Below are 17383 nucleotides of genomic sequence, written 5' to 3'. Positions count from 1 at the left end.
TAAAAGTGTGTTCTTTTATTATTCATATTACAGAATGCTTTAGATCATAATTTAAATTGAACCATATATGGACAAATCACACATTTATTCATTTTTAATTTTAAATAAGCAAATGTTTAGAATATATATTTATTCTTTTTGTTTGAAAAACATTAACCTAATTAAAATGCTATTAATTTTGACAAAATTAAGATTAGACATGCAGGGAAGCTGTACATTCATGAGAAAGTCAGAGTCACACCAAAAAAAAAAAGAAGAAAAAAAAAAAAGAAAAAGATTCACACTGACCCTCCAGCAACTTCATTCTGCCTACCAGACCATCACTAATCCTGAGGTATTAAGGATTTCAGTTCAGAAGGTCATTGTACAAAGGCTCAAAAAGGATTAACATCACATGTTTGTATTTCTATTGGATGGCAGATCTCTTTCCATTGTAACACGCAGAGCTCTGATTTGAAGTCAGGTGGTGTTTGCCTTTAATGCAAATACCTTCCAGGTAATTAGGAGGAGGAACATTTCTCTTATGTAAACGTTTCCTATGAATGAATATTTAGAAGAAGAAAAAAATCCTGGTAAAAAAAAAAATAATAGCAGCATTGGATGGTCTTGTTTTGCTGCATGATGATTAGTGGTTGCAGAGATATTTCTGCAAAACACGTTTGATTCGTAAGAGGGTGGGGAGGCATAACACTTTCAATACATGACGTGCGGCAACATGTTTAGCTCAAGGTAACAAACAGAGACAGAGATAGATACTGCAGGGAGAGTATATAAAGCATGCATAAAAACAATATGCTTGAACTTTAATTTTATTTCTTTTCATTCGTATTTGTAACGGCGGGATGGCCTAGCAAGCTGCTAACCGCGGCTCAGTCTTCTCTCTCGTACGTCCTCAGAGACACCGCGTCACCCATGATGCACTTCTAAATGAAATAAAATCTCCTTTTTTAGGATTCATGCACAATCTGAAATTTACCAAGAACTTCTGCTGTCAGAGGACCTGTAGGACACTTACCGCGATCAGCTTGCCGTCTTGAATCTCTCTTTCGATTGTCGTGGTCTTGCCTTCCCACGTCTGGCTCTGAATGAGTTTACCGTTGAGGAGGCTCATGGTGCTCTGCAACATGTTGGAGAAACATGATGTGGAGGTGTACCCGTTCGAGACGAGGCCCCAAAGAGAAGCTCTGCGCCTACCTTTGCCTGCCGGTCATCCGCGGTGATTTCACCGAATTCCTCGCCCAGCCTGAATTTTATTTCCACGGTCTTGAACGTGGTCGTGGATTTCATAGATATGAGACCCCCGTCACCCTCGCTGAATACCAGGCTCGGCTTGGCTAAATTAGCCATTTGCCTGGAAGCAAATCCGACACCTACGACGCCAGACACATGGCCTTCATCACTTCGGTTTCATCGCAACAGGCGCCTTAGCAAAACTAAAAACTGTTAAGAGCATGAGGCTAAAACCTGGGAAATGCAAAGAACGTTTAAAAGCATCAGCAACACATTGCTTAGATATGCAATTAATTAAAATATATTACGTCAAAAGCAACGGAAACTTACCTATTGCTTTCATGTACTCCTCAAAATTCTCACTTTTTGTCAGTTTCCATTTACCCATGAACTGTTCCATTTTCGCAGTTGTTTGTAACTATGAAGAAAACACAGTGTGTTATAAATATAAACACTGTACAATTCTAATACTAGTGACTTAAACTTGAGAAGTTTCGGAGCCTTTATTTCAGGATTTAATGAGACGTGGGCACTCGCCGCTCAAACAGACCAATCACGGGAGGTTTCATTGGAACACACGTTTTAGGGAGACCTGCGAAGATCCAGGAATGCTCGAAGGCAATGGCTTTAAACACACCATTTGGATGGGACTGTTTAGCAATGTTTGCAGTCTTGTTAATATGATGTATATGGTGTGCTATCAGATTTGACTTGTTAAATTATTGCAAAAAAAAAAAGGTTTCCCAAGCCCAGCATGGTGTAACTTGTTGATCCAGTTTTCCATTTGCTTGCAATCCAGTGATTAGTTGATCCAGTTTTCCTGTGTGTGTGTGTGTGTGTGTGTGTGTGTGTGTGTGTGTGTGTGTGTGTGTGTGTGTGTGTGTGTGTGTGTGTGTGTGTGTGTATATATATATATATATTCATTGCAGTTTTATAGGAATGCTATTATGTCAGTAGAAGCTTGGTGTTTGTCAACTGGTAAGATTTCGGGGGGGGGGGGGGGGGTTGAGTAATGATAAAACAGTATAAATCACATTGACAGTAGAGTATTAATGTAATGTGTGGATTAATATCAGCCACAGCATATTAGTGTATACCTGCAGCAGGACTGCCTACCTGCTGTGTGTATGCAGCCAGCTGTAATCCCATTTAGAGGAGTTTTACTAAACGTGCTGAAATCAGCATTTTCTGACTGAGGTGTGCCCATTACAGAAAAAAAAAAATGCGCGCGTGTGTGTGTGTGTGTGTGTGTGTGTGTGTGTACACGTGCATGCACATGTTTGATGTGCATTTAGGTGTTAGATCGCCAAATGTACTTTGCTAATATTTTTAAGCAGTGAGCTGCTTTACTTTAATATATTTAAATCTCTCATTTTATTTGTTATTGTTTTGCTATATTACAGTCTGAGCAAAAAAAAACAACATTCTTTTACTCCAGTATCTTTATATAATGTCCTACATGGACAGCTCAACCAGGAAGTCTCAGGCCTTAGATTCCTGACTGCTGATTGTCTGATCGACTCAAATAAAACAAACCCATGGACCATGTTCTGTGTAGGCCACATCAAAAATTATTTTGGTTATATTAGCTTTTACTATACATTGGTATGTAAAATACATTTATTGTTCAGAACAATTCCTTTTAAAGCTACTGAACTTTTATTTCTGCACCATGAAGTCTGCACCAAAGACAAAATGAGGGGTAGTTGAGCCCTGGGATATGCCAGCAATCACTTACTACTTGAAGTTTCTGCTCAGACTGGTTAACTCCTATGCCTATGAGCTAAACTACCTTCATCAGTGCTGAGTGCACCTCCATCACACAGACAGCACAGCAGAGCATACTGTATAAACAGTGCTCAGATAAGCAGACACAAATTTAGTAATGAAATACCCTGTGTGTGTGTGTGTTTGTGTGTCTGAAAGAGCTGGGGCCCTCTCAGCCGCTCTGAACGAGCGTCTGTCAACAGAAAAGCCGAATGGAGGGTCATTGTGTCTGCTGGTGTTTGGTATTGACACAGCATCCCCCTGTGCTCATTCCCAGGCTCCAACCTGAGCACTCATGAATAGCTGAAAGAGGACACTGCTTGGGGCCCAGCGTGCACGTGGGGCACTGCACAGGAACTAAACTTAGCCTCTATTTGTTACAGGTGTTGGTTTATGCTTTGTTTTCTGATGTTCCAATATCCATGGAGCTTGAGTGTTGATTGTGTTTCTGCTTTCAGAATTACTGCAAAGAGACAATATAAAACAGAAAAAAGTAGCATTTTTGCACACAAAAAAAAGAGAGACAATTTCATTCTGTATGAAAAGAAAATGCATTTTATTCCTAGGTCTATAGGTTTAAATGTATTGTTTTATGTTGTCTGTAGTTATGCTGTACTGTCATAATGTATCCAGTCGCGTCAGTGGTAGAAATGACATTGATCATTTGTAAAATGTGCTAAGTTGTCATATGTCCAGCAGAAGGCGCTGTTTCTGCACAAGAAAAACACCTTGCTTCATACATTTCTACTTTCACATTCCATAACTTAAGATGGCTGTAGTTTGCCAAATGTGCACTGAGCACCCACAAAAGTTACATGGTGCTTGGCTGGTTTGTGTCATGTTTGGAACCATAGGGATCCAGTACTTCTCACGCTCACATCCCACTACTCACTGATGCACGTTATTTGTATTTTAAAAGGGGAGTGGGGGTGTACATAGAGATTGTGTATTGTTAGCAGTCCCATGTCATCAGCATTGGTATAGCACTCTCACACTTTCTCACAGGATCTCTCTTTATGTGAAAAAAAAAATAACAAGAGCGCATACATTCTGCCAGCATGGGCCTCGATTTATTCTAAAACACCGTACTCTTCAGATCACTTTCTGCCAGCAGAAACACCTGTGTGCTTGGCGAGAGAGTTCTGCGTGACTTTTCGCTGTCGTGAATTGACAGCACTCTAAATCAGCACACTCAGGCAGATACTGGACAAATGAACTGGCCAAACATGCATTCTGAATTAATAATGCAGACAGCGTACTGCCTTAACAGATAACCATTGGTGATGCTAACCTTCACGAAACATCGTGAAGGTTTCCGCTTCCACTGCACCTTGTGGTGCCTAAGAGGTTTACACTAACCTCCTCAATGCCATAGTTCAGCATGCTTCACGTTTCATCACAAACAAATGTGTCTTCTACATTTATAAATATTGTTACTCATTGGTGTAAGCACAAGCCTAAGTCATTCAGGACGAGCTAAATGCTGCAAATGTAAATACACTTGTTATAAATATTATCTTATTATACATATTAACTTTCAAATGGTGATCATGTTCGCACGCACAGCGTGTGCACAGTATGTAACTTTGCATTCCTACACTTGCTGCACTAAACAGCAAAGAGTGTGCAAGTGACAGCATTCGATTAACATGCAGCCTGGTGGAGGTGGAGATAATTAGAAGAGTGAGCGAATAGCTGAGAGCAAGAGATTAGCAACAGAAGGAGAGAAAGGCTAGAATGTTCTAGAAAAAAAAAACGTGAACTAAGGAAGTGCATGATCTGTACAGCCAGAGTAAACAAGAGAGACTGTTGGGGGGGGGCAGAAAGAGAGAGAGAGAGAATGCAGCAGAGCGCTAACAGGCTGCTCACAGATTGCTTGCCTGTTTTGTTGGCAATTCTGCTGCAGTGTAAAGTAATGGGGCCAGCAGTGCGGAATCAATTACTGGCCACTGCACATTTTCCCACAGGCTGTAGCCTGGGAAAACCAGCCCTCGCGCACCGCTACTGTGACAGCTGGCATGGGGAGCCCACTGGGAAGAGAGCCGGCATGAAGAGAGAAACAGTGTTTCCCTGATAAACTTGTGACAGACCACCAGCCGGTTGCAAGGGGCCACAAAGGGTCTTGAACTGGCATTTGAACTTCATAGCTTGTGGTCTCCGAAGCTTTGTTCTTTCGCAGATTGATGGGGGTCTTTGCTGTCTGTCAATTCCTCATTGAAGAGACAACTCAAGCAGTGCTTGGAGTTGTAAGCTGAGTTATTACCTAAAACCAACCCTATAAAATATTCAGCTTGTATATATTAAAATGTTTAGTGCTTTGATCCTTCATGCTCACGATTGCACGAAAATATTTAAGAACTCTTTAATGAAAACATAACATTTTTAATTAATGAAGTTCTTGAAGAAGAAGGAAGTAACTCCTTTCTGTCATCGTCCGTGCCTGAAATGGGTCAAGGAACCACTGATTGCCAACAAAGACAGGAAGGTGATTCAGCACATGAATGGGTGAGCAGAGACAAATTCAAACTATAATAAGGCATAGCGGTATATCAATACAATTTGATCACCTTTACCTTACCCTCTGCTTTTCAGTAATGACACCATTATATTGCCTAAACCTAATTAGCCATTAGGAATATGTAAATGCCCTTTTCTGTTTAACCCTCTGTCTGGGTGCTGAATAGGAGTTCTTATGGGGAGTCAGGAAGTCCTGGAGCACAGGATAACATTCTGTGGCGGCACCAGAGGAGTCCGGCTCTACTGCTGTATTGCTGCATGGGGCTCTATGGGTGGCCGGCGGGGTTCCCCCAATGAACAGATCTCAGCACTGGCTGGTGCAGTGCCCACGAAAGTGAAACAAATGCTGGAAATGCTCTCAGGAGGAGGGGGCGTCAGGCATAAGACACCAGAGGGTTTAAGGTTTGACCTGCCTCTGAGAGCCATCTACAAAAGTATAAGCTGTACGGTGGCTCTCGCCAAAGAAGGATAATTGCTTTGGGGCAGTAGGATCAAAAACGAGCCATTATCTGCGCACCACAGCCTCAGACACCTGCCACCACACAGACACACACCCTCGGAGGGAGACAACTTGCACACAGAAACCTGCCACTGCTGTCTTACCCACACAAGAGGCACATGTGCTGAGTGACAGGTTTAGAATGTTAGTGCAGGCGGGCTGCAGGATGCACAGAGGCATGCTAGAGTCAGCGTACTCGGATAACACCATAAATCAACAAGCCAAAGAAGACTATTTAGCCTAATGTCTCACACACACACACACATACACACACACACACACACACACACACACAAACACACACACACACACACACACACACACACACACACAAACGCAGCAAGCATCAGTGTGAATGTCAGTGGGAAGGAAAAAAGCTGGCCACAGCACGCTCACACGGCGATCGAGTTACAGCTGATTTAGATCGCCACTGTGGGAAACGGCACCTCCTAAACACACACGCACGCTCACACACACGCTCCGTCGCTCACCGAGGCCTCCGGATGAACACAGGGAGGCAGCTGGGCACATGCCAGGGTTCAACAAATGTCTCCGTATACACCACCCCCACCACACCATGGTAGAGGGGGTATGGACAGAGAGGGTTTCTTAGCAAGGGGGAAGACGGTTGAGCAGACAGTGTGCCACCAAACTGTGCACAGATGAGCTCAGGAATAGAGCAATACTGGCGGCTTGGTCAGTTCGGGGATGTTGCCCACTGTAAGATTCTCCTCTGTTATGTTCCAGCTGGACTCTATTGACCTAATGAGCCTTCATTTTCAAAGTTGCGAGGAATTTAATATAATGATATCTACGTTACTAATGCTTGTGTTACCAATGCCAACAGAGCCCCTAAGCGGCAGTACCAGGTCGACACGAAGACTGGTATCAGTATCTGGTTCTGCCAGATCGGCGCATCTTGCTGAGTAACTAAATCAGTGGCTCTCACCCAGTAGTGTCATCTACACTGCCCTTATTTCAGTCCATTCGTTTACAAACAAGATGCTAACATGTAGCAGCTTATCTTGGAGAAATTAGATATGTGAACTCAAACTCATCCAATTCCCCGTCTTCGGCAGTTTGGCTTTGCTACTACAAGCCTTTAGCTCGTTGGGCTACATAAAACCCACGTACAAGTCGTCTGCTTTGAATCCACAGTACATTTTTGGTACTGTACTAGACTGCCAGATTCTGTATGTCCAGTTAGAGTGAGCTGTGTAGATATCAAAGCTCCTTTTATACATCTCCCTTTCATTTGAATAGACCAAGTGCATTTGTACAATTGTCATCATTAGTTTATGTACCAGAGAACCAAAAGTAGGTCTAGAGCCGATCTGGATGTAGAATCTGTTAAAACGAGGCTGTTACTTTTGCTTTTGGAGGACCAGTGAAGTGTGGGTGCTCACAAAGGAGGGAATTGTGAGGCAGAAGAACAGAACAGAGCAGAGGCATAACCAAAGCTGAAGCTCTGTCCAAATCAAATGTCTCATTGCTAACAAGGAGGAACTGGTGAACTTAGTTACAGCAGTTTAGGCAACCTATGGAAGACCAAACAGATTTTGGAAGACAAGTGGATTACTGAAAAATAGGAAACAGTGCTAAGCAGATCAAGAATGCTAGCCAGGATGTAAGCACTGAACTGTTAAAGGCATGGCCTCAGAAGGTTTAACAAAAAATGCATACACTGGTAAACCTCAAGAACAGAAAGGCAGGGTTCACTGTACATAAATACGTTGTAAAGTTCTGCGAAAGTCTTACGAGATGAAGATTACGCTGTACCGGGGGATGGAAAGACAAAACGCTGGAGGGAAAATCAGAAAAGGAGCACTCCTGATCAAAAGCACACCACCTTATTTGTGAAACACAGCAGCATGGGCACATAAGGCTGACAGGCCCACAGGCAGATATGGCTGCCGGGGCAGGCTGATGTAACTGCCAGTGTCCACACATGAGAAGTCTTATGCTCTAGGCTGGCCAAGTCAATCACTCAACATGAACCCCACTGTGCAGGCATGTCAGCTACTGCAGACAAGACTGAGGACACTTCCAAAATGAAGCAGGATTTGAATACGATGCTATTTTTGACGTGTGAAATAGGAGCAGTATGTAAAACAGATTTAGTAAAATATGCGTTGTATATGGTTAACAAAATATAGATGTTTACATGAGGAACATTGTTTATGTTGCATTGTTTACACCAAGTTCACTACTGTATTTTAAGAGATGAGGCGTTGCGGACCTGTCATCTGTAGACATGATTTTAATCATACTACGTTTCAAATTATTACAATCCGGAAAGGTTTTCCCCCCAATTCCTTTTGTCAGACCCTGAAATGGAACGGATTTTAGTGCAGTGCGTCAGAGATCTAAGCAGCACCATGGAATGGCACTTGCTAATATATAGAACCAGGCTTCTGTCCAAGGTTTCATCATTTATTGCATCTCCTATTAATTCCTGCCTAGTAAACCATGTTCTGTTACTTGATGATGACCTACTGAACCATACACACTGACACAACCTGCTATGGAGATTTCCGTGCTATAAATACATTTTTAACTTTTAAAATTAACATTAGATGTTTAGTGTCACTAACTAGGCCAACTGACGCTCTATATAGCCTATAAAATGTTATAGGATTAACAAACTGAATTTGCTAATTTTGTCATTATGAACAATGTCTTTAATTTTTTTTTAAAAAAATTTAAAAAATTGAAAAAAAACTAACAACAACAAAAAAACCCAGCTTGTTTCTGATTGGTTCGGCGCTTCTACGACCCTCCCATGTCCCCGCCCAGTACAGAATACCGTAGGAGAGGAGCGGTGGAAGTAGGACCGTGGGAAACACTGGGTGTTTATAGTCTGGGACTAACAGAGGCTGACATACAACTGTGCGAATTTCAAAGTAGGAGTATCCATCTAGAGTGGAACAAATGAAGCGGAATCGCGATTTCAGTTCATCCGACAGCGAATTAGACGACAACGGTGATGCAGACAGGGAAAGCGCGGATGAGAATGGGTAAATGATTAATATTTCTAAAGTGACATTCGAAAATAAATTGTTCGTTAATATTTATTTAATTAACAATTGTTAAGGCAACATGTCTGGTCAATTATGATAACAGTATACATATACGTTTTAGAGACTTTTGCGCGTCCAGTAGATCACTGTCACCATCAACAACGAGTCAAGCAGAAGCGCGAAAGCGTCGTAGAGGGGTGCGTAAATTCCGAGCCATGGAGGTGTGTGTGTGTGTGTTAACCACATTCCTACAAGCTTCTACAAGCGTTAACCACGTTAACAGTTTGTCATTTTGATTGTGTTTCCAGATAATCGAGAAGAGGCGACGAGACCGAATCAACAGCAGTTTATCGGAATTACGACGTCTTCTGCCAAACGCACTTGAGAAACAGGTATGTTTTTAGCGCTGAAAGTTCGCGGCTGTCCGTGCGCCCCTTAACAGTTTTATTGCAGTAATTATAAGGTGCATGTATGCATCTATAGGGTTCTGCTAAACTGGAGAAGGCCGAGATCCTACAGATGACTGTGGATCATTTGAAGATGCTCCATGCAACAGGTGGCAAAGGTGAGATGATTCGGTTAAATTATCTTTTCAGAACTGAAAATAATAATTTTACACCTACTTTAAGATAGATAATCATTGCCGCAATTCATGTATGTTTGTATAATTTTGCACACGCACATACCTTCAGCAGCCACTTAATGTAGGTATACTGTTAGATTCTTAATCAGCACAGTTTGGTGCCCTATACAGCTGGTATTACACCATAGTGCTCACTTTCTGACAAGAGAAGCTTTTTTGGGTGACAGTCTATTCTCAACCCATCAGTGGCACTGACACATAAAAACTCTGTCACGACTGCTGTGGCTGTTAAACCTGCTCCACACCCACAGTCATGCCAAAACCAGTTCACATGGACTACTGTCCACCAAAATACGATCCAATCCAGAAGGGCGCTTTAGTAACTGACCAGTGATAAACTGTGTATAGCAACAGATGAATTACTGGAGAATGCCCTGCCTGAAACTGTAAAAGATATCTGAAAGCCAGATGTACTTAATAAAGTTGTCAATGAGTGTGTGTGCAAGGTAATTGTTTCTAATAAAGTGGCTGGTGAATGTATAATTCATGGCTGGAGTAATACGCTGATGGCTTTATTTTCCAGGCTATTTCGAAGCCCATGCTCTGGCCATGGACTACCACTACTTAGGCTTCAGGGAGTGTCTTGCAGAGACAGCTCGCTTCCTGGGCACTATGGAGGGCCTGGATAGCAGAGACCTGTTCCGCATCCGTTTGCTGTCCCATCTCAGCAGCTATGCCTCACAGCGGGAAGCCCAGTCCGGACCGGGGCCATTTGCTTGGAGCCCCGGGTTCGGGATGCTTCCCGTACCCCTCCGTCGCCGGCAGTGGCAGGCACAGGTAAAGACAGAAGCCCCCCATCTCATCAGCACCTCATCATCCTCATCACCCTCCTCCTCCTCACGGGGCACCGGGTCAAGCGGCGCCACAGTGGTGGACTCGAGAGCGGTGGGAGTGGCTCGTATGGTCTCCGCCCTCCCCCTCCCCCCGCTCTCCTCCCTCTCTGCTCTGCCGCTATCGCTCAAGGCCTTTCCTCTGCTGGCCCCAGCCGTGCTGGGGCCCCTGGTCCCCGGGTCCTCAGGGAGGAAGCCTTACAGACCGTGGGGAGCGGAGGTAGGGGCATTCTGACACACCCCGGGCCCTCGCTGTCAGCCGGTCACAGCTGCGCTGAGCTCACGGACAAATGCACCGCAGACCTCGGCTTCCCTTTACTCTCCTGTCACTCAGTATTCTGGACAGCGAGACGAAGACTTAGAACTGGGACTTTTGTTTTACTGCATGGAGAGTGTCCCTGTAAAAATTGAAAACTGGAAATGCAGTCTGCTCAAACTTGGCAAAAGACTCTCTTTAGTCTGTATTTTGGGGGATTTGTACCTGAGAGAAGTGTGTGTGTGTGTGTGTGTGTGTGTGTGTGTGTGCGTGCGTGCATGCATGCGTGTATCAGATGCATGTAAGAAAATTTGTATAATGTTGAAATATTGACCACTTTTTTGATAAAAGAAAGGGAGCTAACAATATTTGGGTGTGTACATTTTTCAGACAACATAAAGGAGCTCGATAAATGAACTAAAGCAACATATATTCATAGTAATGCTGTACATAAAGCTTCACTGGTCCTCAAAAAGCAAGTTTTAATAAAGTCAGAGATTTGTATTAAATAGTCACATTTTTTTCTTAAATGTAGTTAAGATAAATTACCGTATGTTCGAATTGCCTGATTAAATATTTTTAAAAAGGTTGTGTTCATTGGTTTGGTTTCAAAAAGTATAGAAAAGGTGCCAGTGTGCAGTCCTTGTTGATAATAAACTTAAGTACATCCAAGTGCCATACAACCAGATTACCTATTTTGCAATACGAAATTATATTGATGTCTTTAGCAAGAGACTTAACAATATTAACTACTAAGAACTAACTAGATGTTAGGTCATGACCTAGTGCATGGAAGGTAAAAGATGGTGTAGGAAACCCATGAGAGCCCTTTGATCTCTTTATTAAAGGCTGATATAACAGTCACTACGGGGAAGATATGATTTTTTATCTCCAACTCATACTTGTCAGCAATTTATCAGTACATTTGCGTTATTGGTGAGTTTTAAGTAAACCTGGCCCCAGCGAATTTTGTTCTGTTCATGAAGGCTTTTACTGCCATCTACTGGCTGAAAATGGAAGAGCAAGTATAGAAGTGTAGCCAATAGACAGCTCACTCCCAAAAAATTACAGCCCACACAATGTTCACAGAACCCCAAATCTTTATTCACCAAATTTTGCACACAGAGAAATGAGGGGAAACACAATTTACGCAGCGGAAGATGCAGGCAGGCATATTTTGATAGGAAACAGTAAAATAATAATAATAATTTAAAAAATGATTCACTGCTTATTCTGTTCCCATCTTGCATTTTGCTTTCAAAGAGAAAGGTCACAAAAGCTTGGCCACCCTAACACAGACACACACGCACACACACAAACACACACACGTACATATACATACTCACATACACGCAAATACTCATATTCACACAAAACGTAGTCACTCCTCAAAGGCTGAAGTTAGGAGGATAATACATTCCACTGGAAAAGATGTTACATGTATCATCCAGTCAGAATTAACTCCCCACTGAAAAGTGGGCTGTTGGAAGAGGCAAAATCCACTTTGTTTGATACATTCAAACGGAAACTGACGGCCAAGGTCAACCTTGAGCAGGGGAATTTGGATTTCCATCAAAGAGAAGACACAGCGTTTGTTTAAAGTGGCAGGGGAGAAAAATCATGCTCCCAGGGTAGAAAATGAGAAAGGACCAGAACATTAAGCCTGCAAGCTGGCTCAGGGAGACAGAGTTACGGTGCTGCTGACCAGAAACTGCGAATGGCCAGCACAGTAAGCATAACTGCCCCTCAGAGGTCTTATACATGTTTGAAGGCGATAAACTAATACACGTGTCAAAGAGAAACCATGGAAACAACATTGTTTCAAGCCAGCTGCTAGATGTAGAGACTGACAGTTGATTGGTTGTATATTTGTTTATGCGTGTAAGGTTTGGGTCTCTAACCAGGGCTTGAGTGCAGCAGTCTTCTTTCATTCTTCAAAATAACAGAAACTGACCATCATTTAACACTGCAGCTGTAAACAAGTGTGCTTACCCACAACATCAAAGCCTTTTACAAGATAATTCCAGAAGTTTCTCAACCAATAAATAAACAAATAATATACCTATGTAAGAGTAAAAAAAGTAAACAGACAAATAATGATTTGTTTTGATACAGCTGATGTATGTTTTTTGTTTAATTAGACAGATAGATAGATAGATAGATAGATAGATAGATAGATAGATAGATAGATAGATAGATAGATAGATAGATAGATAGATAGATAGATAGATAGATAGATAGATAGATAGATAGATAGATATAAAAAATGATGTATTTACAAAATTTGTGAGTGATAATCTATTAAATCAAGCAAGACCATTTAAACTGTGTTGGAGTTTGTTACTTACTAGATAGTACTGCGTGTGTGTGTGTGTGTGTGTGTAACAGGAGGATAGGTGGGCTGATGAAGGGAGCGAGGAAGAGGAGGACACGTTCACGCTGTGAGTTCTTCTCTCATCTCCTTGTTCCTGCGGACCACCGCAGCATGCCGCTCCTAACAGAGGTGCAAAAGACCCAGCACTGAGAGCAGAGCACAACACGCGGCCCAGCCAAGACCATCTCACGCACCCCACACAAGCTGAACCCTGAGGAAACGCTTTTAACATTGACGCACTGGGTCCCACGGCAGGCTCCACACCGAGCTGCCACTCCTACCTGGTATGCCTGACGGCTATATAAAACTATGTCTTACCTTCTCATGCAGGCGTGCCATCATGGCCGCGAGGTGGGCCCTACGGTTCTCGCTGATCTGCTCCATCTTCAAAATGAGCTTCTCCTCGGCCATCTTGCTGAAGTTGTTGTTTTCCTCCATGGCCTTGATGAGCACGTCGCGCTCATGCTCCCGCTTCTCCGCCAGAGTCTTCAGCACCTGGGCCTCCTGGCACTGGGGAGAGCCGACATCAACACAAAGCCTCTTAGCTATGCTCCGAGCACACTGTTGGCTAAGCGAATGTGCACGATTGCTAGGCTTAACAACAGCTGAACCTGTGGTTTTCTACATCTAAACTGCCTAGAGGCATTCATATGGACAATTAGATAAATAAGCTGCCTACTTTTTCTAGGTCACCTAGAACCTGCTCCGTAAGGCACAGCCTATCGTACAAATAACGTAACAGCGAAATAGCCCTTATATAAACAACTATATCAATAAATAATGAAAGGCAGCGAATAAAAGCCAACACTCCAGTGCTGGCGCCAAACGGAGCACAGCAGCTGTTGTGTGAGTGGCCAGCCCAAGCACTTACTCTTCTGCGGTCCTCGGCAGCCTCCAGTTTCTTCTGGATGTCTTCCAGAGAGACGTCCCTCTTCCTGGGAGGGGACGTGATGCCGTGCGCCACGTCTGACACTGGAGAGGGGGGCTTCAGGATCACCTCGAAGGCCTGACCCGAGATCCTCTTGTTTATGGGCTTCACCTCCATGTCTGTGCCACAGTCACAGAGGTGAAGCGATTATATAGCGTTCCCCTCAACTTTCAATTGCCATTGTACTTTCGCTCACCGAGCACCTCCAGGAATAATAATAAGATCGGACCAGGACATTTTTCTCCTACATTCAAAATGTATTCGGATGAGGTATAGTAGAACTCTACCATTTCTAACCGTTTCATATTGCGCATTGAATTACAATACAAGAAATTATAAGGCATGAGTGTTACCTTATAAGAGGTACTTACATTCTGACTTGGAGTCCAGGTTTTTGTGTAGTCTCGGGTTAAAACAGGAGCATATGAGAGAGAACACAGACAGCTCCTTCATCTTTTCCTTGTATGCTGGGAAGAAGAGAGAAGCACCCGCTCATGTTAGCAATGCCCCTCAGAAGGCTGTGGCTATTTAACAATGATTAATATGTTGAAATAATAATAATAACAACAATAATATATATTAATGCACAGCTTGAGGATTAGGGGTGGCAGAAGTGCTTGAAGCTGTGGATGGCATTGTTAGGAAGAAGAGCGAAGAAAAGATTCAAGGTGTCATTTTTCCAAACAGTAACTTGGGCCCCATGGGTGACATGTTTGCCAGGTTTATGCCACGCTTTCATACACTCAGGAACCTTGAGATGGGAGCATTAAAACACACCCGAAAAACCCAAACACTGCACTGCTCTATAGATACAGTTAGACACAATCTATTTATAATATTCTGCCTGATATACAAGTGAAATCCTACCCAGTTGCTACTTTTAGGTACCCTAATGAGTCCATTTGTTAGATGGAATTGATCATTTACATCAATTGTTCATCTAAAACTACTGTAAATATTGCATTTCAGCTTATTACATCAGTATGTCAGAGATGTTAGTGAATTTTATCTTAATATATCGCTAACGTTACATTCAGTGATTTTTCCACATACCATCACACTGGTATACAGTACAGATAATTCAAGTCATTTAGCTGGTTTAAGAATGGATGTATCAGTTGTAAAACCAAGTGAACATTTTCCTTTCAGGTTTTTTGCAGCACACGTGCACAAATGGAGCATGAAGACAGACATTCAGTGACGGTGCTCATGAAATATGCAGGAGTGTAATAAGGCTGGTCGGATCCTGCCAGATTATACAAATTATACAGGTTATACTGATTATAGGCATGCCCTCTAAACTCTATTATCTAAAAGAACACACCTGAACCCAAAACAGCATCAGTACACGAGTAAGGCAGAGATTGTCTGGAGTGATATCACTCCTCGCATCCCTAGTACTGACATTTTCTATTAAACATCGACCGCCAAAGCTGTTTCAGACCAGCAACTCAACGCAGTAACAAAGGAGCTGGCTCATGGTCCCCTGAGGACGGTCGTCCACCAGTGTCCTCAGACTGTCAGTAATGATTAGCCCTGAGCTGCAAAGGCCACCCTGTGCAGTGCTCCATTGCTGCAGGGCTGGCCAGCCTCCCAGTCTGTGTCTGCTTGGTCTGCTGCAACTCAGCCAGTTTGTTCAATACAGTCAGGTCTGATGCATCCCATGGCTTTTATTGCCACAGACACACATACATTCTCTCTCTCTCTCTCTCTCTCTCTCTCTCTATATATATATATATATATATATATATATATATATATATATATATATATATATATATATATATACACACACACCACACACACATAGGAAAGAAAGTATGCCATGCAAAAGACTTTTGCTCATTTTGTACGATACAATTTTGTAAGATTTGTAAAATAGTATTGTATTGCATTAATATAAGGAGGAAATAAATAAAGCAGACATGACCAGAAACTTCAGTGCATTGGTTGGCCGCTGAAATGCTTACAATAAGGCTATAAGATCTAAACCTGAACGTGGGGTTTGCCTTGTCTGTCTGGATCATAAAAAAGTCACACCCATCTAAAACCAAAAGCTCCCAACAAAAACTGGGGGTCAGCTCATCCATGCTCCTTTTTCACAAATAATGAAGCCTTCATTTTGTGGTGTGATTGTTTTTTGAGCTTTTTTAAAAAAAGATTATTATTGTTTTGTAAACCCTGTTCTGTTATTGTTCTATTAACGAAGAACCGAATATCACTCGTCAGCTGTCTGAACGTTACCCTCCCTAGAAATCAATGATCCGTGATTATCTTTAGGCCTATAATCTACAATATTTCCTTTTGCTGTTCCGACATCTTAGCGTTCAATAAACTGACCAGCATGCTGATAAAAACCGGGTGCTGGGCTGTGTTAGACGTTTACTTAACGCGAATATTTAACACAAAGTTAACTGTAAATCAGTATATTTCACTAAATCATTATTAATAATGCATGTTCTGGTTAAATGAGTTTGTCAATATTCAAGACATTAAGCAATAAAGGGCCAGGAAACATACACAATGACGATCGCATACATAAGATATACGCGTTCCTGAATAGATACTTCATGAAAATTACCCCACATTTAAATGGTATGTGCAAATCTAGAGTTACATTGATCTCAAACAGACCTTAACATTGTAGATAAGAGGTATATTTTGTCCAGCCTATTGGCCGAGTATCGTAGGCTAAAATGCCGGGTGTCTTGGGTGGGGTCTTTCTGCATTATGCTGTAAAAGCAGGAGACGGGGTAATGTGGCAGGTGCGGCATCGAAAATGCGTTGGTTCATAAATGGTCGCAAATATATTTTGTATTTATTACACTTTTTCATCTTATCTGATTTACGAATTATTCATTATAGCCTATTGATGTTTTATTAATCACACTACTGAAACGATAGCAGCTACTGTGCTTAAAGAAAACCATACAACGTGATTGATGCGATTCGCTGCAGTAAACTTATTTTGTAAATATTTATTAATAGTAAATGCTTTATAGACAGACGTGTCTGTATCCAGTACCCTAAGCATTAAACTACGAAGAAAAAGAGAGTCATTCGTCTGCTTGAAATCAGACAACCTCCATTTAGTGCTGACAAATTATTAGCTAATATAGCTTCTAACCAAGAAATTCAAGTCACTCACCGACAGCAATTTTGTCCATTCTTGTCCTTTTGTTGAAGCGTTCAAAAAAGCGTTGCAGCGTGTGTCTGTGGCGTAGGGAGGATGCTTAAGGCACTGAATGAGCAGAGCACAATACCAGCCGGGGAGGAGAGCAGAGGATGGGAGCGGTTGAATTATGACCGTCTCCGCGCA

The 17383-nt window shown here is 42.3% G+C and overlaps 3 protein-coding genes across 4 annotated transcripts; 1 reads left to right on the top strand and 2 right to left on the bottom strand.

The window, feature by feature from the left end:
• fabp4b (fatty acid binding protein 4b) lies at nucleotides 1-1777 on the bottom strand. Its single transcript, XM_026999235.3, has 4 exons — nucleotides 1561-1777; nucleotides 1195-1370; nucleotides 1016-1117; nucleotides 1-923 (listed from the first exon to the last, which is right to left on the bottom strand). The coding sequence occupies exons 1-4, from the start codon at nucleotides 1628-1630 to the stop codon at nucleotides 870-872; spliced, it is 402 nt and encodes a 133-aa protein (XP_026855036.2). The 5' UTR covers nucleotides 1631-1777; the 3' UTR covers nucleotides 1-869.
• A 7045-nt stretch (nucleotides 1778-8822) lies between these two features.
• On the top strand, nucleotides 8823-11351 carry LOC113570595 (hairy/enhancer-of-split related with YRPW motif protein 1-like). Of its 2 annotated transcripts, none has more exons than XM_026999086.3 (5): nucleotides 8823-9030; nucleotides 9155-9254; nucleotides 9342-9425; nucleotides 9517-9598; nucleotides 10200-11351. In XM_026999086.3, the coding sequence occupies exons 1-5, from the start codon at nucleotides 8945-8947 to the stop codon at nucleotides 10739-10741; spliced, it is 894 nt and encodes a 297-aa protein (XP_026854887.1). In that variant the 5' UTR covers nucleotides 8823-8944; the 3' UTR covers nucleotides 10742-11351. The 2 variants fall into 2 exon arrangements, with proteins under 2 accessions (XP_026854887.1, XP_026854888.1); XM_026999087.3 differs by having other exon boundaries at nucleotides 8828-9030; nucleotides 9155-9230.
• A 493-nt stretch (nucleotides 11352-11844) lies between these two features.
• stmn2a (stathmin 2a) lies at nucleotides 11845-17383 on the bottom strand. Its single transcript, XM_026999211.3, has 5 exons — nucleotides 17213-17383; nucleotides 14436-14531; nucleotides 14008-14183; nucleotides 13455-13646; nucleotides 11845-13256 (listed from the first exon to the last, which is right to left on the bottom strand). The coding sequence occupies exons 1-5, from the start codon at nucleotides 17229-17231 to the stop codon at nucleotides 13197-13199; spliced, it is 543 nt and encodes a 180-aa protein (XP_026855012.1). The 5' UTR covers nucleotides 17232-17383; the 3' UTR covers nucleotides 11845-13196.

Source organism: Electrophorus electricus, chromosome 14, assembly GCF_041902795.1.
Source record: "Electrophorus electricus isolate QZ-2024a chromosome 14, ASM4190279v1, whole genome shotgun sequence".
Taxonomy (NCBI): domain Eukaryota; kingdom Metazoa; phylum Chordata; class Actinopteri; order Gymnotiformes; family Gymnotidae; genus Electrophorus; species Electrophorus electricus.
The sequence above is the reverse complement of the archived record's forward strand: the minus strand, read 5'-3'. Positions and strand labels throughout refer to the sequence as shown.